Here is a 25,322-nt window from a genome sequence, read left to right on the forward strand (position 1 = left end):
TGACCACTCGATCTCGGCCAGTGGCGTAAAAAGAGGATGATTTTTTGAGAACGAGCCGTGTAGAAAATCGCTTGCACGTTAGGAGTAATGTAACAGTTACATTTTGGGAAATGCTATCTGATATAGTAAAATTTATTGTATTATCGTAACGTTGCTGCAATGAAATTAGAAGTTTATTGGAAAAGATATGATGATTTGATGGGTTAATTCTCCGTTATAACAATCCATTATAATGACTGTTATATATGCACTTACTACATTTGTGCGTTATTGCGAAAGGAAGTTATGTCAGAACATTTTTTGACACGCGCGATAATTAATAATTTCCTAATGCACATAGAGCTAATTGCGTTTCTGCGTTCATGATTTCTCGCTCGGTCGACGATCCTATTTCGCCGGGCCAGGTTCAGAGAAGATCTTTGTACACGCGTATATGGCGCGGTGCTTAAGCCGGAGACAGACTGACCGCGTTAATCGTGAAAGGGTTGAGAGGCTCATTCGCGCTACTGATCTGAGATTCTCGACGCGCGTCACCTTCGCAACGCGCGGCTCAACGCCGAGGCGTAAGCAATTTGCGTTTCGACGAATCGCGAGTCGCCGCCGGCTCTTGATCTGGGACAATAAAGTCCACGGTCTTCCTGTGGGCGTATGGTAACGCGGATAGCCTTCGATAGCTTCTTCTTGACCGTATGTCTTATGACGCGACGCAATGTAGTAAGAACTTACGAATTCTACTGAATTTTTTCATTTTTATATAAGGTCGAATATAGCGTAAAGTATAAGTAAATAATAATTAAGGAATATTATTAATAAATTAAAAAGGAAATAATCATTAATGAATGACTTAAATTAATAAAATACTTTGTTTCAATTTATAATTATGTAATGATTAAATTCTGGATGTAATAGACACTGGCCAGTTTTTGTGAAAATAATGTAACTATACTTACATATTAACCTACATGACAAAAATAAGTACGAATTTTTTCGTTGTCACATATTCGGCACTTATTACATAAACTTTGGCTTAATCAAGGGCAAATTTGCTCAAACATTCTCTCAAACATGTTAATATTTGAAGAAAATTTCTACAAAAATGTCATTGAGATTGCATAGCAAGACTAAATAAGACCGCCAAGCATCTGGCCCTGCGTAACGATGCGGTCACGTCCGCGGCTGCGTCCGCGCGGTATTATCATAACGGGTAGTTGCGGAAAATGAGTTTCACGAACTTTTAAACGCGTCGCCGAGAGTTTTGTCCCGTTCGCTTTCGTAGCCGCGCAGCCTAGGGCGAAACCGTTGGACCGCTATAGCACGACTACGAATGGAAAACGCTTCAGTACCTAACGGTGGCTTTCTATCTGTTGCAGGAGAACATCTCGACCCCGGAGCCCACCGACATATCCGAGGACGATCACTACCCAAGTGAGCAAAACCTTTCATTATCTATATCTATCCCGTGGCATAAACCTTGCCGTGCCCCTCATAGTCGGTGTCGGAGAGGTGTCCCCCTCCGAACCTTCACCCGGCTGAGGATTACGAGATCGTAGTCCTTACGAAACAAGGTGCAGAGGCGTATACTTGCCGCGTGCGTGCGTGCGTGCGTGCGTGCATGCGTGTGTGTGAGCTGAGTTTTTATCGTTTTTCGAATGCGTTTCTCGTATGGAAGAACCGTCCCTCGTGTCTTTTTCGTATCTTCGCGTCGTCGCGGGGTCAGGTTGCAACCGTTTTGGGAATCTGACCGAATTCTACGACAACGCCGCACGTTTTTACATTATTGAACCGTGTCCTGAATGATTTAAACCTCACTCCGGCTGCTGCCGGCGCGACGCGCGGCCGGTTCTCCGCCTCGCCCTTTCTCTTTCCCTCTGTCATCATTTCTCTCTCTCTCTCTCTCTCTCTCCTCTCTCTCTCTCTCTCTCTCTCTCTCTCTCTCTCTCTCTCTCTCTCTCTCTCTCTCTCTCTCTCTCTCTCTCTCTCTCTCTCTCTCTCTCTCTCTCTCTCCTCGTCGGTTTGTTCGCCGGCTAATAAATCTCTGCTCTCGTCATCGCGCGGCCGAAGCGCCCGTCCGTCGTGTGTCACCGCTAATTCCGCCGCTCGGATGAACAAACGGAACCGTGCCCGCGCGATACGCTAGAAAATCTGCGGATTGTCCCTTTGAACTCTCCGGTCCGATTACGTGCGGTTGTATGCCGGGGGAACTACGCGGAACATCGTTATTTCAGTTGTTCCCGCGGAATTTGCGCGAATTAATAGTAAGCTCGTTCGTACACTTCGTCCATCACCGTCGTTGCTGCCGCCGTTATTCATTATTATAATAAGCTGAATTGACAGAACTGAATTTCGTGCGCAACGTACTTTAATGATAATTTTACGCAAACAAATTTCGGAACGAACGTTGATATCTTCCGTTAATTTATAAAAGAGGAACTTAAACTTCTGTTTTTCTTTGATTTTTATATGCTTGGGTATATATTGTAAAGTAGGTAAGATGTAAATGATAATTTGTGATTAAGGTAGTTCTCCGGTCCTTATACTAGAGAAAATCGATTTTCTCTAGATTTTCTTGAAACTGTGAATATACGTTAATTTAGGTGTGCTTTATGCGTGGTATAAATTTCAGTACCTCTTCCGGTATAAAAAATAAAGATACTGAGTCTCAAAGTTTCAACTTTTACTAATGAAAAGGTTTTCCAGGCCAAACGGTAAGAGATACAAGGTTGGCCAAGAGGACCAAAGTTGCTCCTCTCGTCGAGTTCTATAAGGAAAAAATGCCAAAATTAAAAAAAAATTAAATTTAAAATTTTTTTTGGTAAAAATTGAAACTTTGAGGCTCAGTATCTTTATTTTTTATACCGGAAGAGGTACTGAAATTTATACCACGCATAAAGCACACCTAAATTAACGTATATTCACAGTTTCAAGAAAATCTAGAGAAAATCGATTTTCTCTAGTATAAGGACCGGAGAACTACCTTAAACATTGCAATCTGAATTAATAAGTTGCCAAAAAAATGAAAGTTAGATTATTTAAATGGATTATTTAAATGGAAAGATAAATTTTTCCGTGGATAAAATGCTGCATTTACAATTATTAAAACCGGATATTCTTCGAACATTTACCGGTTAATCCTTGCAGGATCTCAGATGGTAATAAATCAAAGCATAATAATCTAAGGGTTAATATCGGCTGTTCGATTCCGATGTACGTTCGCGGCAGCTCGCGTGGCACGGATCGATATAATGAATTAGTGGTATCGAGCGCGTTACTCGGCACCGTGCATTTGATTACGGTTTCATGACACACAGGAACGGTTCGTCTTCGGCATTCGGAGAGGAGCAGACGTGTATAATACGTTACATGCACAGAGAGTGTGCGGTCAGATTAAAATAAAAAAAAACCAGGATTAATGATTTCGCGAGAGAAGCACGTAGATGAAATATACGTGACACATACATGTATACAGACACGTACATGTACACAGATCCGAACTTCAGTGAGTTTGCCTGTGACCAAATTTCTTTCGCTGGATGACGACGAGCCTCCTTGAGAGCGATTTGGAAATTACCTAGTTAAAGCGCGCTGCCCACGAAATAGGTCAAAAGTCTTTATTCATACGAGGTAACGATAAACTGTCGTCGTAGAAAAAAAAATAAGAATAGTAGGCATTGAGTTTGGCATTTAACATTCCGGTAGCGATAGAAGATCTTCGTGATAAAATATCTTTTCTATCTATACACCTCGTAATCTCCCTCTGGTTTTCATTCACACGGATTAAATGTCACGCGTTTAGCACACTGCACTTTGATTCTTTCGTTAGATAACTGTCCTTCTGATTCGCATGTTTTAATTGCCCTACTATCTCGGATAATACTCGAGAGTCGTGCGTAAGGCCGCGACTGTAAGCGATAAGCAAACAAGCTACGAGCTGTGAATATGTGTATTTGTTTATTGATCTTTTCAGTAGCTACTTATTTCACACATGTTGTACATGTATAAAGATAAATTGTTATTTGTTATAAATCAGTCTTGGAACAATCAGTTTAGATTGACTATAATTTAAGTATTTCAAAGATCAACGTCAATATTGTCAGGAAACATGATCGCGTCATGCATTACTTACCGCTTACCGTTCGTTCGCCAACGTGCATGCGACCGGCCTTCGTCGTATTGGCCACGATTTCAGGAACTATCGCTGTCGGCGCCTTATTTTTCGTTTGCGTTGCACGAATCGTGTTGTTTACTCATCGGTTTACTCATGCGGTCGGCGCAAGCGAGCTCGATCGGAGTACGCGAAAAGGCATACGTCATCGCTCGCTCTAGGACATCAGTTCGGTCGGTGCATCGAGACGAGTCACGAGGCGTGCGACGCTAACATAAGACTGGCTCGTAGATCTCGCCGGGTGGATATCTCACGGAGCGAATCGCGTCGACAGGACATCGTTAATCGCGCCGTCGAATTCTACCGCGACGCTGATCAATAATATAACCCGACATCCGTTGGCCGGCTCGATTGCGTCCAAGGATAAATCAACAGCGCATACTTCGGCGGGGAGTTAATCGTAGATTCACTTACTCGCGGGGGCTTAATCCGTCGTGGCCCGCGGGGTTGGTTTGGTTTTTGTCGGAGCCCGTGTAAATTACCCGATCGATTAATAATCGTAAACGGCGCAACGGTCCGCCGCCAGCTGCGACGGTCGGAGCTACGCGGCCTGCCGGCCGGCCGATTTATCAGTTTCGGGTAATTAAACCTGTTGCGTTATTAAATCGAGTCGACGACGTTGTTGTTTTGTTAAGCTTAATTTATTCGTCCGCGCGACTCGCTCGCCCGGAGCTCGCCTCGCGAGCTCAGGTAGCTGATAAGTGATAATAGCCTCCGGCGTACCGAGGCCGGACACCGGAGGTGGATGACGAATGTCGCGACTCGTTCGTGATATAAGATCGCGTCCGGACGTATGACTCCAATCTCGTATGAGCAAGGACTTCCCGTTTGCGAGAGAGAGAGAGAGAGAGAGAGAGAGAGAGAGAGAGAGAGAGAGAGAGAGAGAGAGAGAGAGAGAGAGAGAGAGAGAGAGAGAGAGAGAGAGAGAGAGAGAGAGAGAGAGAGAGAGAGAGAGAGAGAGAGAGAGAGAGAGAGAGAGAGAGAGAGAGTTCCCGAGTTAACGCGAGCCTCCGCACTGTGCACGCGCGCGGCGCGCTCTCATCCGTTTTGCGTAATGGTTTCCTAACTTGTTTGAAGCCAATTGGCACTTTTAATTTTGGCAGGCGCGCTCATGAAAGACCCGGATAAGCTGAAGTTGATGCTGCTCGCGTGGAATTATAATCTCCAGGCACAAGTACAGGCGCAGGCACAGGTCCAGGCTGCCAACGCGGCTCTCTCGCCAAATAATTCGTCGACTACCACGGCTACCACCATTGGCACACCAGTCACCTGCCAATCGGCCATTTCTACGGCAAACAACACCATTAACAACTCCACACTCACAGGTAACACTTTCTTTCACCGAGCGGCATATACGGTGTTTTCGAGAGGTGTTGTGATGTCCTCCTAAGCCATAAAAATATATTCGCAAATTGCGCGCGAAACATTAGGAACAAATGGTGTTGTCAATGTTTCAAGTTCTTTTTGCAGATCAGTCTTATGATTTTAGCGAGAAAAATGTACGTTAAAAAAGAAGAAAACTTTTTCTTTAGGCAGCAATCTTGAAGACCGCACTAGATAAATTTTTAATTCTTTTAGGTAATTTTCCTTCTACAATATTCGAAACAAATCTCTCGAAATCGTATTTTTTCCTATTTTAGCTTTTACAAGTTGTTACTATAAAATCATACATCCTAGGATTTAATGTCATTAACTAATTTCAACGACTACGAACGAGAATCAATCGAGGTCGGTGGTATTACGTGCAAATTCGACCACAACTTTGTACCGTGATTGCAAACGTCACGGAGTATAAAAAAAAGAGTTGCCTCGCGAAATCGACAGGCGAGACATTTAACGGAATCCATTACGGGACGAAAGATGTCTAGACGTTCTTTCTTTCTTTCTTCTTCGTCGCGAAAGGACTCAACGAAGTTACGTACGCCAACGTCCCATTGATGTCGCCCTGACTGACGAAATCCCACTTATGAAAAGAACCTTGCTCCGCCTGGCGTAAGCGCGGCCGGAGGCTTTAATGCTCAAGTTTTGCGTCCTTCTCGCGCGTGAGACGCGCGGCGCGGCTCGGCTCGGCTCGGCTCGGCGGAGTGAATTGCAGGTTTCGCGGGGCCAAGGTGTACCGGCCATTTAGCTCGTAAAGTTTTGTCGTCGCGCGCGACGTGACTAATGGATCGCCGACCTAGGACGTACCCCATGGCGTAGAAAGAGAAATTCGACGCGCGTCTCATTTACCTACGTATATATTCGCGAACGGTCTCTCTCCTCGCTGTTCCACACCCACGCGTTCCTGCGAAATCCGCGCCAGGGTGAATCGCGGGGATGAGACACGCCGTGAATCCTCGCGCTTTTCCCCGCCGGCGATGAATCAGTGCGGGCGGAAAGCCGCACGCGAGAGATGAGGAATGCAACTTTTATCTTCGAGCATCAATACCTCTCTCGGAGTTTGCGATGCGAACGCGGTGCGCATTGTTGTACGTCATCCTCGTTCATTAATCCTTACGTAATCATCGTAGAAACTTGCATTCTTTTGCGCCATCGCAAAATGTAATCTTGCCTAAGCAGTGTCCGTTAAAACTCGATCGTTTTAAATCGATCATTCGATTTCTTATATTTTTGAAATTCTGTCTGGCTTCTCATTTGCTACAACTCTAAAGTGGCTAGATTATTACAATATTAAAATACCGGTTGCATTTCCGATTAGCTAGAGAAGGAGACCTGCGCCCAAGACATCGCGTACTTTGATACCTCGCGCTCGAGAGGCCTGGTTGAACATAGAGCCGAGTTATGGTGAATGGGAGCGACGAATGTAATGCGGTAATTGTGTCGGCTGATGGACATTGAAAGTTGAATATCGAAAATCGCAGAGTGGGCGCGCGGAAAGGCCATTAGAGTCTACTATTACAATATCGCAAGTGGGGGTCTCTTAAAACGATTTTGAATTATAGCCCATGCGCCGCGTTGTTAATGCTTATCCAAGCTATCGATTTTTCCGACGCAAGGAGCAAGGAACGTTGCGATTTTCCAGTAGAGTTACATTATGGTAAAAGTATTAAACATATACGTATATATTGCGCATATTTCTAATAATTAAACTCATAATTAAAGCCCGCACAAAATTTTGTAAAGCTAATCATCTCTTAGTGAAACTAGATTTTAATTAAAATTTTATGAATTCGACGGATTCGCATCTCGAATGAAAAGATTAAATTCTTTCTATTATAAAATATAAAAAATTGACGTTTCGCGAATTGCAAATAGCTGTAATCAAGAACTGCCCAATTACTCCACAAACTCAACGCTTTTTTGTTAATGTTATACGTGAAATATCCTTGGCAATGAAAGACATGCGCGCGTGCATTGTCGCGTGCGTTCTTAACGCTATATAGTGATAATCACTCACCGATTTCCAAGGCGCCGAACGTTTCCGCGCGGTACTGCATGCTCTCCGAACTCGCCTGTTGTTCAGTTAGGTTGCGGAAGGATAATTCACCGTACCCCTTCGCCGCGGTACGCCTCTTCCACCTATCCTCCCTGGCAGCTATTTGAAACTGGTTTCGAAGCGGGCCTCTATATCTCGGACGTAGGCATTGCGTAATGAACCAGCCATCGGCCGAAGAGACGAGTAGATATATATACATATATATTTATATTTATATACACATATATGTATATGCGCATACACGTTCACCGCACAAGGGATAGACCTCTCTTCTCTCTCGTCGCACCAACCCTCCCTCCCTCCCTCCCTCCCTCCCACGTGATGACCACCGCAGATTCCACATCTCGTACGGAGGACTTCTCTCACTGGAGTCCGTCTACCTCGGAGACATGCGTTTCGCAAATCGATTTCTAGATACAACCGCTTCTTCTGCCGCACTATCACCAGCGGGAAAAGCGACAGGAATCGTCAGTTTGTCGGTCGCGAGTTGCGAGTCGGCGATTCGATCCGAGTTCCAATCTCCCGAGGTAATCTTGCGGGATTTGCATTTTCAACCAAGAACGCGTGGCCGCGTTTGTAATTTTGCGTACGCCCCGCTTCGATCTAATATAAATTCGAAGTAATTTCTTAATATTCAGTAATATATATTTCCGAAATATATTTTTACTAATATACATATTATTATATTTATTTTTATTTTAAGAATTTTTATATTAATATCATCTTTGATATCCACATAGAAAATAATTCTTTTTTTAAGTAAGTTGTGAAATAGCGATATTTATCTGAAAAATCTCTAGATCGTGCTACAAATCGAATGCTCGATAAAGTTACTTTATCTACCATATATCTTGATAGAAAAAGAGACCCGGAAAAATGACCACAAGGGCATTTTAGCTTCTCATCTTTTAATGCACTCTGCGGTAGAGTCGGCTTAATATTTATAATTTATAACGGACGCAACTTTCCCCAACGGACGCACACGCGGCGATTATGCTTGCGATATATCACAAAATCACAATGTCTTGGTATGACAGCTTCCGGATCTGAATCATACATCACAACAATCATACATAACATTTGTCTTAATTTATCCTTAAAGATCGCCCTTTCAGATAATAATGAATGTTATTCTATTCTATGTTCAACTTTAAATCATTAATGCACTTAAGATCTACAATCGTGAAATCTGTATATCAATTATTATCTCTTGTATTTGTCCTCGTACTGAAAAGTAAATGAATAAATTCAAAATTAAGAAAGCCGATGAAAATTCGAGAGAATCGTCATCTAAAAGATTTCAGAAATTTATGAACCCGATTTTGAAGTAACGAATTAATATTAAATAAAAATGAAAAAGATCAAAATATTATTGATTACTGGAAATTAAATCGACAATACAAAAATATGTGATTAAATAAGTAAATTAAGATATTCCAGAGAAAGCATCATTTAATTGTCAAGCATGATCATTTAAAAGCACAAACCGAGAACTTCCGAATTCTCTTTCACGTCGACGCGAACACGCACATGCCATCAACGTCCTACTATGGTCAGTGACATTTATGAGGGGACAAGATAATACGTCTTCGTCCATCCTCGCGATTGCACGTTACCATCCCGAGCGGTAGACAGTTTCATACCTAGCCCGAAGTACCGTGGGCGTTCGTGGCTTGTCTGCGGATTTTGTAGCGCGCTAGGCTCGTTCGAGGCACGTACATACGCGTACACGTACACAGCGAGCCGCCTAGAAAAAGAGGAAGTGCCTGGTGTGGTCGTAGGGGCCGGGGTATTAGTTTCCCTTTGCGGGAACGCGAGGTCGAGGGAATGAACCAGGAGGAAGACGAACTGCCGGGTGGGGCGCCGGGGCCGGGGCCGACGCCGTCGCCGTCGACTCATTTCAGGTTCAGGCCAGCGGCCAAGAGGCGAGCTCAGGAACGGCGTGCTAGATGGTGTGGGATTGGGATTGGTAACCGGCTTTCTAGCCCGTGCGGGCAGTCTAGCCGTGCGTCCAGCTTCGCTTATGTACGTGCTGTGTGTTCCCTTACCTTCTCCGACTACTCTCCGGCGATACCCGGCATACGCTCGCCGCAGGCCGGGAACCCTCTCTCGCTGCGTGCGATGCCGTACCCTCCTAGAGAGCGTTGCGCGCACACACATATGTACACATACACGTTGTGTACGCGCGTGATTTTTTTCCGTATAGCCGCGAGTAGGTACTACACGTATACCGCATGCGTGTGAGAATCGAAGTGCAGCAACCTCCAGGGCCGATGGGACCGCGGGAGTAAGAGAAAGACGGGGAAGGAGAGAGAGGGAGAGGCAGAGAAAAGAGGAAAGAAACGTACGGTGCCTCCGCCAGCACGTCTTCTGAACGAGGGTCCAGTTTCCTAGGTCGCCCGCTCGCGCGTTCAGTTACTGGTTCTACCGGAATTCTCCTAGAAAGATGCGTTGCGATCGTTGAACAACTCGTGGAATCAGGATCGCCCGTTCGAGCACCCGAGATAGCTGCGCCCAGATAGACTTTGCGTCTTCGCGCGGGGGAAGCTGAAGCGCCCGGCGGAAAGTTGCCCCTTGACGATGCAAATGTTCCAGGACGTTGCCTTGCAACGCGTCCGCCTCGACGGCGTCTTGGAAACTACGCTCGGAAGAATTCGATTCCAGAATGCAGATTACTTCGCGCACACAGCGAAGGGAGTAGGATCTAAGAACGTGCGCGCCCGGTTCAGATCAGACTAGCCGCGTCATCGGAAAACAAACACATTTCGTAACCGTATCTTATTATTCGTCCTAGAATATTATTACTTTACATCATTTTTCTAAATAGTTCAGTTTTCGATCTAGATATTAGTAATGAAATAATAAAAATAATATTACGGTCATTATAAAAAAAACTTTAGAAAATACGTCATCCTTCTATCGATCGTTTTAGAAAACATAGTGAAATTTCCTTCCTGATACATATTTTATATTTACATAAGAATCGAAATGTATACGTATATCGAGTCTCATATATATTTATGAGAATTGTAATGTGAGTAGCGTGTAAAAATTAATGCGAACTTACCCGGATGGCTTTGTATAGATGTCCATGTCGTTGACGTGTGATTGTACGAAACGGCAGCCGCAAACCTGTCTCTTTTTTTTAATTGGAACCAAGGAGAGTCCCAGATGGAAGAGGTCTCCGCGAGGCTCGCTAGCCTCTTTATGATCCCCCTGCGGCACTCCCTGCAGACAATCCATACCTACACTTCTTCGTACGTGAAGTTTCTCGACGGCCACGACTCGTTCCTGTCCCCGTCGACATCCTCCTCGTGAAAGCACCTTTACCGTACATTCTCTCCTGGGATCGTGACGGTAGAAGACCGCACCGCCTTTTAACACCTTGCACACGCTATCGGGGCTTATTACGGGTTTTGAGAACAAGTCGCCGTTATTATTGTAGAGAAGAAACACGGTCTACACAACAGACGGCCGAATGACGGTCCAATCTTACTGTCGTCGACACAAATGACATGCTAAGGTTCATTCTGCCTTCTAGAGAGAGAGAGAGAGAGAGAGTTCAACGCAATCTTGCCCTTGAAGATTTGCTAAAGCGAGAGACGTTGACTTCACATCACTTTTATTTCTTAAGACTTTCGCAAGCATTTTAATATGGCGAAATTAATTCTAAGTGAATTGTAATCCAGTTGGAATAACGGAATCATACAGGTATCGATCAGAAGAAGTTTGAAATCAAGGTTATAAGCTTTAATTATGTTGTCAAGATATATACGTGCATTGCACCGATACTATTGTACTTATATATCGTAATTGAGGCTGCGATCCAAAAAGTGAAGTACAGTCGTCAAGTGGGGTTACTTAACAAAGACAGCGTGAAGTTAATCAATTTATACTACCTGACTCTCTGGCTATCTATCAATACTTTATATTTATCCCAAATCTTTCGCCGACTTTATTACGTAACCGTTATCAGGTGTCCAATCTATAAATATCGTTAAAGATCGAAAAATATCTCCAAAAAGGCCTGGCGACTTTTCGTCAGAGAAGATTGTGGCCGTTATCGTATTCACCGACTTCACATACCGAAATTCAACAGTTGATATCGGCAGTAACACGCACGCAGGTACAAGGCTAGGGAGTCGTTTAGGAAATGCTAACCCTCTGTTGGTCGATCATCCCTAATCAGTGTCGTCACGCGAGCTGAACGTACGCCGCGTTTATCGTTATTATATTCGCGGGATAAATACCACCCACATGCCCTCTCCCCCTGTCTCTCTCTCTCTCTTTCTCGCTGCTAGTCATGTATCTAGTCGGCCGCATATGACCGGCTTCTCGCCTGGCCACGGCGTGGGAAGTGAAAAAAATATTCCTTTCTTTTGTTCCAACCGCAACGTTCTCTATTCATAAATCGAAACAGCGCGAGGCGGCGATCTAATCATCGCGGCACGACGGGCATTCAACGAGAACATTATTATTTTCCTGGCAATGCCGATGGAAGGTTTCCCTTTTACCAGATAATTACCGATCGCGAATGCAAAGTGTTTCTATCACCAAATTTGCGTTATTAATTAGTAGTAATTATTAAAAATGCCATTGTTCATATTATGATCATTATTGATGCTAATAATACTAATAATATCCATTTCAATAAATGACATTTAAATAATAATAATTAATTATTATCATTTCCGTTATTAAAATGTTAATTACACCTATACGAATACGTGTCTCGTTGAGAATAACAAAAATTTAGGCTTTACACTTCAGGGAGTATTTGTTAAAACCATTACAAAACGCTCATATATCCGCAGATTCTCGAAACGGTTCCTCGGAATTGGTGGACTTGCCAGCGGGAACGGTTCCGAATCTGAGCGCCGTGGCGGGTGTCGGCAGCGAGGACATGGCTTCCTTGTGGGCATCTTACGCCATGGGTTTCAAGAAAACGCCGCCGCCAGCATCGTCGGCAACGCCCTTGCGGTCGGATCGCGATCGCGAGTCCAGTCCGCCCGGTGGCGAGGGAACGGGAAGCGCCCACGATGAGACCAGTAGTAGTGGCAACAAGGAAGACGAGGACGACGACGATATAGACGCGGACGAGGGACTGGACCCGAGACACCACGATCCGGAACGTCTCAAAGCGTTCAACGTAAGCATACGCAATTCCATTTCACAGCTCCGTGAAATTCGTTCTTTAAAACTTCAGGAATATACCTTGAAATATCTCGAATCGAAAATTCCAAAAATAATTAAACGACAATTAGCGATAATCATGACTCTTATTATCCGATACGGCGAATCAAGATGCATAACGGTAATCGAATTACGGGCCGCGCAATTGCGGTCTAACTGGTCGCTTTATGCGACTGTCGTTGCAAGAAAATCGTCGTTTACGCCTCGGTCGGAGAAAGGGTCGTGCGCGAGAGCAGAAGAAAACGGCAACGGAGCTCGAGCGGAGAAGTTAAGGCCGTCAGCATATTGGCGGCGCGTCGGACCTTTCCGAAAAACCCTAATTATCGTAAAGTTTTATGAACGGTTGCGCCAGAGAACCGACTCGTAGGGGGAACAGGGCATGCCATTTCTCTCCGAGTTTTCCCTCCCTCATTTCCCTCATATATCTCTTTTTTTTGCCCGTTTTCCCCCGCGCGTGAAAGCCAAGCGGTCGTAGTTTCGCCGACGGTTGCCGCTGTTGCGCTAGCTCCTTAATTAATTACAATTAGTTTAATAGAGTCCCGGTGTTGCGCCCCCACCGCTACTAAATTCTTAATTCCTTGAGCGGTTAGCGAGACTCGCGTACCAACTCTCGCTTAATTCACTCCACTAACGTGGCCGTTGGCGTCGTGTCTCGCGGCAGATGTTCGTGAGGCTGTTCGTCGACGAGAACTTGGATCGCATCGTGCCGATTTCGAAGCAGCCGAAGGAGAAGATACAGGCAATCATCGATAGTTGCACGAGACAGTTTCCCGAGTTTGCTGAGAGGGCCAGGAAGAGGATCCGAACGTACCTGAAGAGCTGTCGGAGAAACAAACGAGGCAGGGAGGGCCCTTGGGACGCCGTAAGTTTTTCTATCGCGTTTAATCGTAAGATAGCAAGTTAATTAGCTTCTAAGTTTTTTTCTTGCAAGTTTTGACACATTTTTAAACTCAAAATCGCAATTACACGAATTTGAGAGTCACGTTTGAATTTATCAAGATTTTCCGGGTCTGCTATTTCAGCAATTAAAATCGTCGACCTCGAATTGAAACTTTGTTCATGAAAGCTCGAGCGTTCTCGCGGCGTGACTCAAGTATGGTATGACGTACGCATTTCTTTATAGGCCAGACCAACACCAGCGCACTTGACCTCGGTGCAGGCCGAACAGATTCTGGCAACGGCCTGCGAAAACGAGAGTGACAACGCGAAACGGATGAGAGTCGGACTGGAGCCGGTGTCGCAGCCCATGCCAACTCTTCCGGCCGCAACGGTGAATAATAATCATGCATGCGAAGGAGAGGAAGGACATACTTATCGCGAGCGACAAAGTTGTTCCGACAAATAGGCATTTCGACATCGTTAGCTAATTACGTATCGCAACTCTCTCGCGTCTCTGGCACGCGAACGACGACGCGACACGGACACCGAAATGTATATCGTCGATCAATTTAAAGCTCCTTATTATTGCCCCCGGCGAGGATCGTACGTGTTTTTCTAAATATCGCACGCGTGACCGAGGCGTTAAGATGCTACACGTGCACAACCTTCGGACGCTCTTGCCGACGACCGGATTCATTAATCAAGCGATTTTTAGATGAGAACTCGCGGATGTTTGCGTGATGCGCTTGCGTGATGAATCATGAACTAAAATATGCAAAGCGATAACTTACGGCAATAAATATAAATCCGCGTGAGAGAGTTACCATTACAAGAAAAAATAGATCAGCTACTTGTTACGGTATCAAAGTCAAAATGAAACAAATTCAAGATTATATAAATATTTTCTATACAAAAAGCAGCAAATAATACAAGATAGTCTAACGAAATATTAAATAAATAAACAAGTTAGTAAAAATTCTAAGTCACGTAAAAGCATCATCTTCATTATTTGCTCCTAATATCGGTTTTATCCACAAACATATGGCGGTGATACGTATCACGCAGCAAACGCGTGTACAAATACGAACTCCGACAACTCGTTGACATTTCGATCGACCCTCATCTTCGCGTGAAAGGGACTATGCTTGTACTTAATTGTCCCTTAACGCGTTCATACATTCCACTCTACGCATTTGATTTTCTATGTCTTCACTTTTTCATTATTGTTGAAACAAACACCTGAACTTCACTTTTCTAACTTGTTATTTATCTAATATTATCTACTAATTATTATTCTAACAGCTGCGAATTTCAATAAGATAAGATATAAAAAGAATAAAATACAATACAATAAAATATGAAAATATTATAAATGAATAGAAACCATAGAATGTGATAAATGTCGTAGAAAATAAAAAGGTGATCTGAAAAGCATAAGAAAAAAAATGAGAACGGAAAGGGGGCAAACAAGATTTTCGATTGCGAACAAACGTCGTAGTCTCGCGCTGCATTAACGTGTGTGAAAATTCGACGAGCTCCTGCGCAACGCCAACGGGCAACGAGATATACGTGGAGAGCTAGGATTGTGATATAGGTACCGCGAGAGAGGTCAGTGATAACCCGCGGGTCGCGCACCTCTCCCACTCTGATGCAATTCGCGCACACACAGATCGCGCACTACGGAGGGCCGACGGCATAAGCAGCCTTCGACCTCGTGAAAACGGCTGCGCGTGCGGGACCGAAGACACTGAAAATATTCTTGGAAGTAGTAGCAGCGTAAAAGAGCGGCGCGAGACGGAAAAAGGAAAGAAAGAATAAGGCCGTGGACTTTTACGCGTCGCGATTGACGCGCGCGCTTTCACGCACCGAGGAGAACACGCCGACGACGTCGCGCGATTAGTCTCGCGTATCCGTAAATTTCACGGTACGTTACGTCAGCTACGCGAAACGCACAGTTTCGTATCCTCCGAAGAGCCGCGCCGAAAAATTGCCGCCGAGAGATTTCGAGAGATCGGATTGATTCTTGAAAATATCACCGGCGCGCCTAACCGAGAAAAGCGATCGGCGTTAATCTGCGCGTATATACAAATCGCTCGTGTTGACGTCACGCGTCTAATCTCGGGGTGAGAGCATTCAACGATTCGGCGATATGGAAACGATCTCCGACCACGTTCCTCGCGATTAACTTGATGTTCGTCACCTATATAGCCTGCACGCCGAGTTCGTTGACCTTAATAAAGATAGCGCGAAAAAGCGAGTAAACGGTAAACCGATCGCCTCGGTATTTCGCGCACGAGACGTATAGGTGCAAGACGGTAGCCCGAGCCCATCCAATTCCGCGCTGCTTGGCGCACCTAATCCTCCTTCTCCCCGTTGCCCCCCTTTTCCTCTCTTCACCCAGCTGATTCCTTCGCGGGTCTCGCAGTTGGCGAACACACGCCGCCGCTCTCCATCGCTCTCCCTCTCTCCACCTCACCACGTCTCACACGCAAACGAGAAACTGAAACGCTCGCGATCCCCCCCGTCGTCGGTCCCCCCTCCGACTTATCTACTTTGAAAATCCCTGTCCGAGAAGGAGACGGAGAAACAGAGAGAGACCCGATAACCTCTCCGGCGACCTAAACCTAACCCATTAAGGAGAAGACCTCTCTCTCATATACGTATGCCGGGGTTCGTGCGCATCGGACGAGAGGCGGCTATCTGCTCTTCGTGGCCACCTATATAATTGACGTCAACGCACACTGCTGGCCTTTCATAAAAACACCTCCCTACATCCGTTCTACGCCGCTCGAAGATTTCATTCCTCCGTGCTCTCGTCGTACCCGGGCCCTCTTCCCGCGCTCCTCACGATCTCTCTCTCTCTCTCTCGGCTCTTCTTCGCATTCTCTCCTCCTCCTCTTACTACTACTACTACTACTATTACTCTTCGCCAACCCTCTGTACGTGTCTTCGCTGGGCAAGTCATCCGTTTCTGTGATGGAAACGCACATCACCACCTCTCGACGCTCTCACCGTGGTCCTCCTCTTCTTCTCTACTTCTCTTTCTTTTCTGATGCCTGATCTTCCATCCTTCTCTTCCTCTCTTTCCACGAATTAATTTCCTCCCGTGAGCTTACTCACGCCTCATCGTTTCGTCCCGGCGCATCCGGACGTTCTCTCTTCTTGTTCCTGACGTTCCTCCCTCGTGTCAACCCGCTTTTTCCCCATCCTCCTCGTTCGCTCCACCCCTCCCTCCGTTTCCCTCGCCGGCCCCGGGAACGAATGCGTCCTCGCTTCTCTGAACCTCGTACGAGTAAACGCGGACGTTATTGTTATCGTATCGATACGTCGCTGGTAGGCAGGGTGGGGCGCGGACGCAAAAGTGGAAGAAGATTGAGAGAAGAAGCAGAAGAGGAAATCGAAGTGAAGAAACTCCCGGCGCACTTTGTTCCGCTCGGTTGCTCATAGCGGTGAATACGATCGTGCTCGATGATCGGGATCGCGTTGATAACAAGATCGCGGGTAGACGATATAATAGAGGCTCGATTAGCTCGTGTCGGGGCAATCCTCGCGGCTGATGATCGATAATTCGTATGGTGATCGATAGTGTCCGTGTTGTTTGCTGATTAGGCCACGTGCTTGCATAAGATTGGTTACTCCCGATCGTGTCAGCCATGAGGAAAAAAAATCTGCCGGTAGTTCACAAGCTGGTGCGCGATCACGATCAAATTCAACAGGTACAATTATAGCGGGCTCGCCGCGGTGTTATTTTATCATCGTTCTTCAATATCTTGACGTAATTGTAGCAACATCAAAGTAACAATTGTTTGTTGATATTCTGTAGATAGACCTGAGAGTTCTTAAATCTTATTTTTCGATTATATCGTTGTTTAAAAACGTGCGATTTTATAGGAAAGAATATTAATATGAAAATAGGCGTATAACTAAAATCAATCGGATTTAAAAGTATCCAAAGAATATGCGAAATCCTTAGCCCTAAAAAATACTAAGATGTGAGCTAACATCACAATCGTAATAAATTCATTCTCCATCGGCGTTAACGAGGGTTGGATTAAAAAGTGCTTAAACATGTATGAAAATGATCACTTTTTACAGGAAGAGAGGCGTTTCAATAATCAAAGACGTTCCGTTAATAAACGATTATGTAATGATTTGTCGAAAAACGAAATTAAAGTCTCAATTGCGTCTTTAAAATAAAATTTATACGCGTTACAAGAAAGTACTCTCCGATATATGTTTGTTAAATACGTGCGTAAAATAAAAATCAGGACAGACAAAATATTTACGATTACGGTATAACAGTTTACTTTATCTCGCGATAATGTTGATTGCAGCAAACGGACGTTCGATCAGGTTTGGAGCAGCACTTCTCAAGCACACCGGTTAAATCACTCACGTGTAAAAGGGAGGACACCCCACCAGCATCGTTAACGTCCCTGGCACCTCTGACCAGTTTGGCAAACTTACCGAACAACACTATTGCCTCCACGCCGCTGTCGATCGCATCCGCGTCAAAGCTGCTCACAACAGACAACAAGAGTCTCATGAGGTCAGTATGATGAACTAGTTACGACAAAACCGATGAAATCTGCTTCTTTCGAATTGATGTAATACAGCCGCGCTCTTATACGTCTCTTAATTAACCACCCGTGCAGAATCGAACCGATATTTGATATAAAGCATAAAAATAAATTTTTCTCTCAATCGAGACTTCCGCCGGTATCAATTTGTTATTAACTGCTCATTTTTTGCAAAAGAAATCTACCATTATATCGTCTGACGTGATTACGATTAACTTACTTTCTGCCTGTGAATTACCGTAACCGATTATTATATTATCGGCGCTAAAATCCCCCCCGTCATCGAATCGACCGAGTTCTAGATAAGGCTTCGCCTTCGGTCACAGGTCATGGCACAAAAATTCACCGGACGCCTCTCGACGAACGGGTTACGCGTCCTTAACGGAACGTAAAGCGCTAATCGGCGGCGACCTTTATCGCCAACGCGCATCTCATTCTCATTGCGTCTTTTTGTTTTTCAGCCAATCGACGATAGTCAGTTCGACGGTGAATGGTGTCGCCAGTGGCGGTGCACCGACGATGTACAGACCCAACTTCAGCCAAGCGTTCCAGCGTGCCGGGCCCACAACGGTACCGCCGACCCTCTCAGCCGGGCTATACCCGACTCAAAGTTTTACGTCGAGTCTACTGAGCAACGGTATACAAAGTAATACTGGTTATTGGTGTAATATGTTGACTTTATTGCACTTTTTGAATCGTTTGCATAGCCATGGATGTATATAATATTAAAGCTTCATTCAGTTTTAGTTCAAAATTTTTTAGAATTATTTTTATATCTAAGTTTCAATTATTTTTATTCGCATCTAATTGGCATTTTAATAATTATATATAAATTAGTTTTAGTAACTGTTTGCAGTACCTACTCTGTTTTTTGCGAGTAATAATGTTTTTGAGTAATAATGCTTCGGTTATTAGATTCTTTGAGATACTTTTTAATAATACTTTTTTTCGATGGAGTTTGCATGAAATTTTATTTCATAACGTCATAACGTTTCACACCATGCTTGCTTTGATAATGCTTGACAGAATGTTTCGAAATTGTCGCACGCAATTGATTTTGAATTGACGTTATCCTTGCAGGACCGACGGACCTTAGCATGAAGAACCCACCAAAGCCTGCTCTGCTGAGTCACAAGCTGAACTCGATGGAATTGACCGCGGTGAAACAACTGATAGGTGGATATCGAGAATCAGCCGCCTTTCTGCTCAGATCCGCCGACGAGCTGGAGCAACTGTTGCTCCACCAACCATAGAGCTACGTTTATTTGGCCAGCGTTCGGCAACTTGGCTCGTAGTCACAACGATCGGCGAGGAAGCAACGCGAGTATTGATGCGCCTGTGTGAGCACCGAGAGTAATGTCAGAGTCAGCGTAGATTCCTTTCTTCAAGGCTTCGTTTGTACCGCTACTCTGTCGGCAACTCCAACGCTCTACACACGAACTTATCTTTTGCTGCAAAACGCTCCGCTTGGGCGAACTAAATGCATTCGATCCAACAAGACGAGTGCAAGATTATAGGTTTAAGTATCGAAACGTTATAAAATTGGCGAAACAAAGTTTGAGAATAATTGGAGAAAATTTCTGGGCAGAAATCGATTGGAGCTACTTTATAATGTTCGTAAAAAGATTGTTTCTGATGAAAGTCGAGAGGCTATAGTCGCGACGAAAAATTCATACTGAATTAGATATTTATGCGGGTTTATCGTCATACATTGTTTAAAAGCGGTTAAAAACAGAAGAGTTCCATATACATAATGAATAATTACATATTTCATTATGCGCATCGTCGCGATATTTCTAATTCTAGGATTAAGAAAACTATTCGAACAGGGTGTACATAAAAAGATATTTACTTAATTACTGATAAGCTTAAAGGATGATGCGGCGAGCTAGGATGCGTGCGCGAGTGAAAGAAAGAAAGTCGAAAAGGGAAGAAGCTTCCGGACGATAAGTCATTCGGAAGCGTGTGCTAGTATTTTCTAACGAGGATGAAAACGTCCCGGAACTTCTTCTTTACACAGCCGGATGATGCGCTTGCATTTTTTCCTACCTACTCAGATTCGTAAGCTTCGAAAAACCGTTCGTGAGAGCTCCATAAATCTACTACAAGTTTATTCAACCGTTTCGACCGACAAAAAATTTGTCGCGTGTTCTTACGAAACGGTAATTTCGCTAATCTGTTTGTTGTCGTTATGTACATATGACGTAAATGATATATGATGAGAATAGTTACTCTCGTGCGTGAGAAAGCGCGATTAATTCGCGCGGCGGAATCGCGCCATTTACTTCGAGAGTGGCGTTTACACATCAAGAAACAATTCGAAGAAATACGAAAACGACGTGATAAAATTTGAATTTTAGACAGATTATCAAAAATTATAGTCTTTTCGCCATTTTTGGAGCAAATGGTGGATCACAGATGAAGATATTACAACGGTCATACGTGTATATAGAAAGAAAATGCACTCGCGCATTGATACACGTGTACATAATAACGTAGGACGCAAGACGAGATGGACTTTTTTTTATTGGCGACGCGTCAGAGGCCTCGTCAGTGGAGAGATTAATTAGCTAATCAATTAACGATAACTGTACAACGTCGTCGTAATATAGTTAGACCAGAGTTTTGGAAGTGGAGGAGCGTAGTGATCGAGAGTATAATTTCGGGACCATCTTGTCACGATCAGACAATACGTTAAAACCGTATTCGTGGTCTCCGGACGCATCACTGTGTTACCAAAGAACACTAATTATTATGGGTAATGTACGTATAGTACCACTTAAGGGTCGCGTTCTCCTTCTTCTTCTTTCCGTTATTCTTTCAGACGACACACTTCTTTCATGGAAGCGCGAAATCATTTTCTCCATCGATTAATCATACGAAGATAGATATAAACTCCACTACATGTGGATCACGTGATAAATATACACGTTTTCGGATTATGAGTTTATTTACTATTCTTCTTATTACTGTTAATACTGACATTATTACCGCTACGATATATTATTATTATTATTTTCTATTATTATCATTATCATTATCACCATCGTTATTACCATCACGATTATCACTGTCACTGATATTATTGATTGCGAATCGAAGAATCGCGCGAGAAGGTAGTACGCGAGATAGTACGAATAGTTTATTCTGTTTTCCAACGTCATTTTCCACGGAGAGTTTCCGCTCGTTAAGTCTACTTTGTCGTTGTTTTGTACATAGTTTATATGCATTATAAATGGAGTGCATATAAAGATTGCGAAAATTAAGTTGCTTAAGTAATTAAATACAAAGAAGAGTATATAAATATATAAATATATATACAAATGTGCAAAATATCTTTATGCGAACGATTGCTGATTGCTGTCACCGTCGAACTCCAAGCGCAGAACATTCCAATGAAAGAAAAGCAAACTGAAAAGTTAGGCGAGAAAAAGGGCGAACAAGAAAAATCTAGGAAAAGAATTTCATTAAAGAGATAAAATGGAGGAGAGAAAGAGTGAGAGAGAGAAAGAGAATATGTGTGCATGTGTACGTGTGTGCGTGATCATTCAACATGCGCTCATCGAAGATTTCATGGGAATTACGACTTTTATTGACCGACAATAGTCGTACTTCCATTTTCCTTTTCCATTTGCGAGCAAGTCGCCGCGGCGAAACGCGCCCGTCGTCGTGAAACGTTCGAAATCAACAATAATGTTTGCGGCACTTTAGTGAAGAGAGGACCGAATAAAGCGTTTCGTCAATTGGAACTAATTCTTATCGCCTCAATCATTTGAAACTCCAAATACTTGCAAGACGGTACACACACGCCGCCCTCCCCACGTATGCAATTTCTCGCCCGTAGTAAACGGACTCGTCTCTTTAATCGACACACAGTGCAATAGTCTATTAGCGATACCGTTGTTCTACCGTGTATTGTCAATCGTCGTCACACGATCATGCTTCTGTCATGTACGACATAAATAGTCTCAGCTCAGCCATTCCCCCGCCCACCTTTCTCCGCGCTGTCCCTTTGGTTTCGAGCAGGCATCATCACACTTCTTCATGGATATTAGCAGTTATCGACAAGTTCATATCTTACCACTAGCATCGTAACATTTATACGTAATTCACCTCAGATCTCTGTAGCCACACACATCGCGAGGGCCGAGCTCCGTTTTGCGTACCACATGTTTCTCCCTCCCCCTCGAATCCGATGACCAATAATGTTTGTTGCGCGTTCTGCTAATAATTGATACGATTATACCTCGACGAATCCCAGGATTTATGGATTCGTGACATATGAGAATTAGTCGAAAGAGATTCATTGTAAATATTATTTTCGACCAAATATAGGAATCGAATTTAAATAACAATCGAATTGATCCCATCACCGACAGTTGTTGCTCTTTTTTGCAACTTGACTGATCCGAAAAAAAAACCTGGACCTATCGTACATCTGAAATACGGAGTAAAAAGGAAAAAGGAAAGACGAAGGAGACGAGACAGAGGAGAAATTTATGGAGACCGAAGAAACGTGCGACACCACTCTGTTCTTCTTTCTTTTCCTACGTTCGATAAAAAAGTATCCGTCGTGTACCTTAATTCGCCTATGCGGAAGTGCAGATCTACTGTTCATATATAGCCGCGAATCGATGTATATTGATTAAAGAAAAAAAATATGTATTTGTTCCTAAAGAAATATTAAGAGTAGTAATATACCGTAAAAAAATATTAATATTAATAGTAATGATAACGATAATTTGATGGTACATACTTTCTTATAAGTAACATTACACATTACTACGATTATTGTAGAGTTGGTACGGTTCTTGAGGATGCCTTGCCTGTAAATGTAACATACGTTAAATGAAAAAAAAATCTTATTATCTTGTAAATGTTTTACCAAATATAATCGATTATTCAACTTATACTTCGGAGTCTTATTTTCCTTTATCGTCCACAACGCCCTACCTGCATCGACGTGTCGACAAGATTTACGACTCGATAAATTGTATTTCTTTTTCTCTCCGGTTTTTTTTTTTACCGTTGGTCTCTCTTCTGCATGATTAATGTCGACCAAAAAATCCCATAAAGCCATGGCCCGCACAACCATAAATATCGGGGCGTATGCATAATCGCGGCGTTTTTAAATGCGATGGGTAATCGGCCCGATAATGTATTATGTGTGTATGCGTACCGGACGAAATGGAAAGTCGAATTGAGCATCGGTGTGCAAGATCACGATCTTGGGCTCTGGATTATGAAACTCTACCCTCTCGCAACAATGTGGCAAGATTTAAAGCTTATTACGCCTATTCATTCACCTTTTCAAGAAATCTTGCGCGGACGCTGGTTTTTATTACATACTTCACCAAATAAGGAAATTACGTAATATACGTAAAGAAGTTATGTGCAATATCGGCATTTTAATCCAACTTAATTACGATACTTTATCACCAGACATATATTTTCCTTACAACAGCGATTTCTTCCTTTATATAAATTGTAAAAGATATCGCCAGAGTATATAGTAAGTGATAAGCGAAATATTGCATCTAATTAACGAAATCACTCGACATATTTCGCAATATAAATCTAAAAAATTATCAGCGGCAATGCAAGTTTTATAAGTTATATAAGTTTCGGTGAATATAGTGATCAATTTATTAATAAATTTAAAGAGAGATATCCGCATGTGTCCGTCTATACACAGCGACCACCTACACACAGTCTTTGAATAGTTTTTGTTTACATAAAATGAAGTTTGTCTATTTTAAAATATAAAAATTATGCAATGTGGTCTTATGTGGCGCACAATGGAAAGTCAAACGAACGGCCGGCGCGATCTTTGATGCAAGAAAATTGCGAAACGGCACCGGTTACTCGGACAGAGCAACGTAGATCACGCTGGAAGGCCACGGCTTCGTTACAAACGCCTCGCCTCAACGATCTCTCGATCAAACTCTTTTCCACTAATACTTTTAAATTCAACAAGACAAAGATACTCGAGGCAATCTACATATGTTCAAGATTATCGCGAATATCAGTAGCAAGTAAGAAATTATTATTATTAATGGAGATTGCTATTTAAATAAAATTTATGTATAACTTTTTTGTTTTTATTCCTTTGCCTCGTAATAACAGAGTCCATGGCAAACAACGGGTGAAAATCTGCGCGATCACGCAAACATGATCCGTCGAGCAAGTTTCGATGGTTTCGTACCGGACACACCGGATCGTTGGGCGAATGTTCAGTCATCATCGTCTTCGAGAAATGGTATTTGACCAAAAGTTCGTCCCACCGAGCAGCACGAATTCCCACGTGCGTGCACGCGCGCAAATCGACCCGAGTGTTTCGAGACGAGGAATATCGGCGGGAGCTCGTTTCCCCGCCGAGAATCGTAAAACCGTTTCCTCCGCCGGGCTCTCCGGGGTAACATCTATCGGCCGACAATGCATCACGGGCTTTACGAAGGCCTTTGCATTCGAATGGTTCGCAGGTTTCAGGAGAACTCGCAGCTCGGACATACTTACCTACGTTGTGTAGAGCTTCTTTACAAATGCATATTTCGTATGTGCACGCGTTAGGATTTTTTCTTTCTTATACCGATCGTTTAATTTTATAAACAGTCCACCCCAGATAAATAAAAAGTTTTCAAATTTGTCCTACTTCAAATTTTTTCATCATATTTCTCTTATATTACAGTTATATTCCTTGATACACAATTATTTAGTATAATACACACATAGCATAATAAGAAAGCATGCTCTACTTTATAAAATAGAGAATTAGCTATTTAGAATTCGACCTTGTTCTCCATTGACCTCGTAACTTTGCCGAAGTAGGACGGGCAACCTGCAAGTTTGTATAATTAAACCGCTCTCAGGCAACGCCATGCGCGACGTGTCTTAAAATTTACACATGATTGCGTCGCAGCGAGTAATAACATTCGCACGCTGCTCGTTATGCATATTCAACCCTGAAGAGAGAGACAGAGAGAGAGAGGGAGGCGGTCCGTCGCGCCAGTGCACCGGGGTCAGTGTGTTTTCTACGGCTATCAAATGCCGCTAATGTAAAAGAAGACCTACA

At 43.5% G+C, this 25,322-nt stretch overlaps 1 protein-coding gene across 2 annotated transcripts; it reads left to right on the plus strand.

Moving 5' to 3' along the window:
• The first annotated feature begins 633 nt into the window (after positions 1-633).
• LOC139784939 (uncharacterized) lies at positions 634-23,160 on the plus strand. Of its 2 annotated transcripts, none has more exons than XM_071724108.1 (9): positions 634-714; positions 1,371-1,425; positions 5,266-5,487; positions 12,413-12,747; positions 13,453-13,653; positions 13,915-14,061; positions 18,005-18,219; positions 18,712-18,896; positions 19,331-23,160. In XM_071724108.1, exons 1-9 carry the CDS (start codon positions 649-651, stop codon positions 19,501-19,503), a joined length of 1,599 nt encoding a protein of 532 aa, XP_071580209.1. In that variant the 5' UTR covers positions 634-648; the 3' UTR covers positions 19,504-23,160. The 2 variants fall into 2 exon arrangements, with proteins under 2 accessions (XP_071580209.1, XP_071580210.1); XM_071724109.1 differs by having other exon boundaries at positions 18,712-18,887.
• Positions 23,161-25,322: the final 2,162 nt, after the last annotated feature.

The sequence above is a fragment of the Temnothorax nylanderi genome, unplaced genomic scaffold, assembly GCF_030848795.1.
Source record: "Temnothorax nylanderi isolate EJ_2023f unplaced genomic scaffold, tnyl_v1.0 TNYL_tig0710_pilon, whole genome shotgun sequence".
Taxonomy (NCBI): Eukaryota; Metazoa; Arthropoda; class Insecta; order Hymenoptera; family Formicidae; genus Temnothorax; species Temnothorax nylanderi.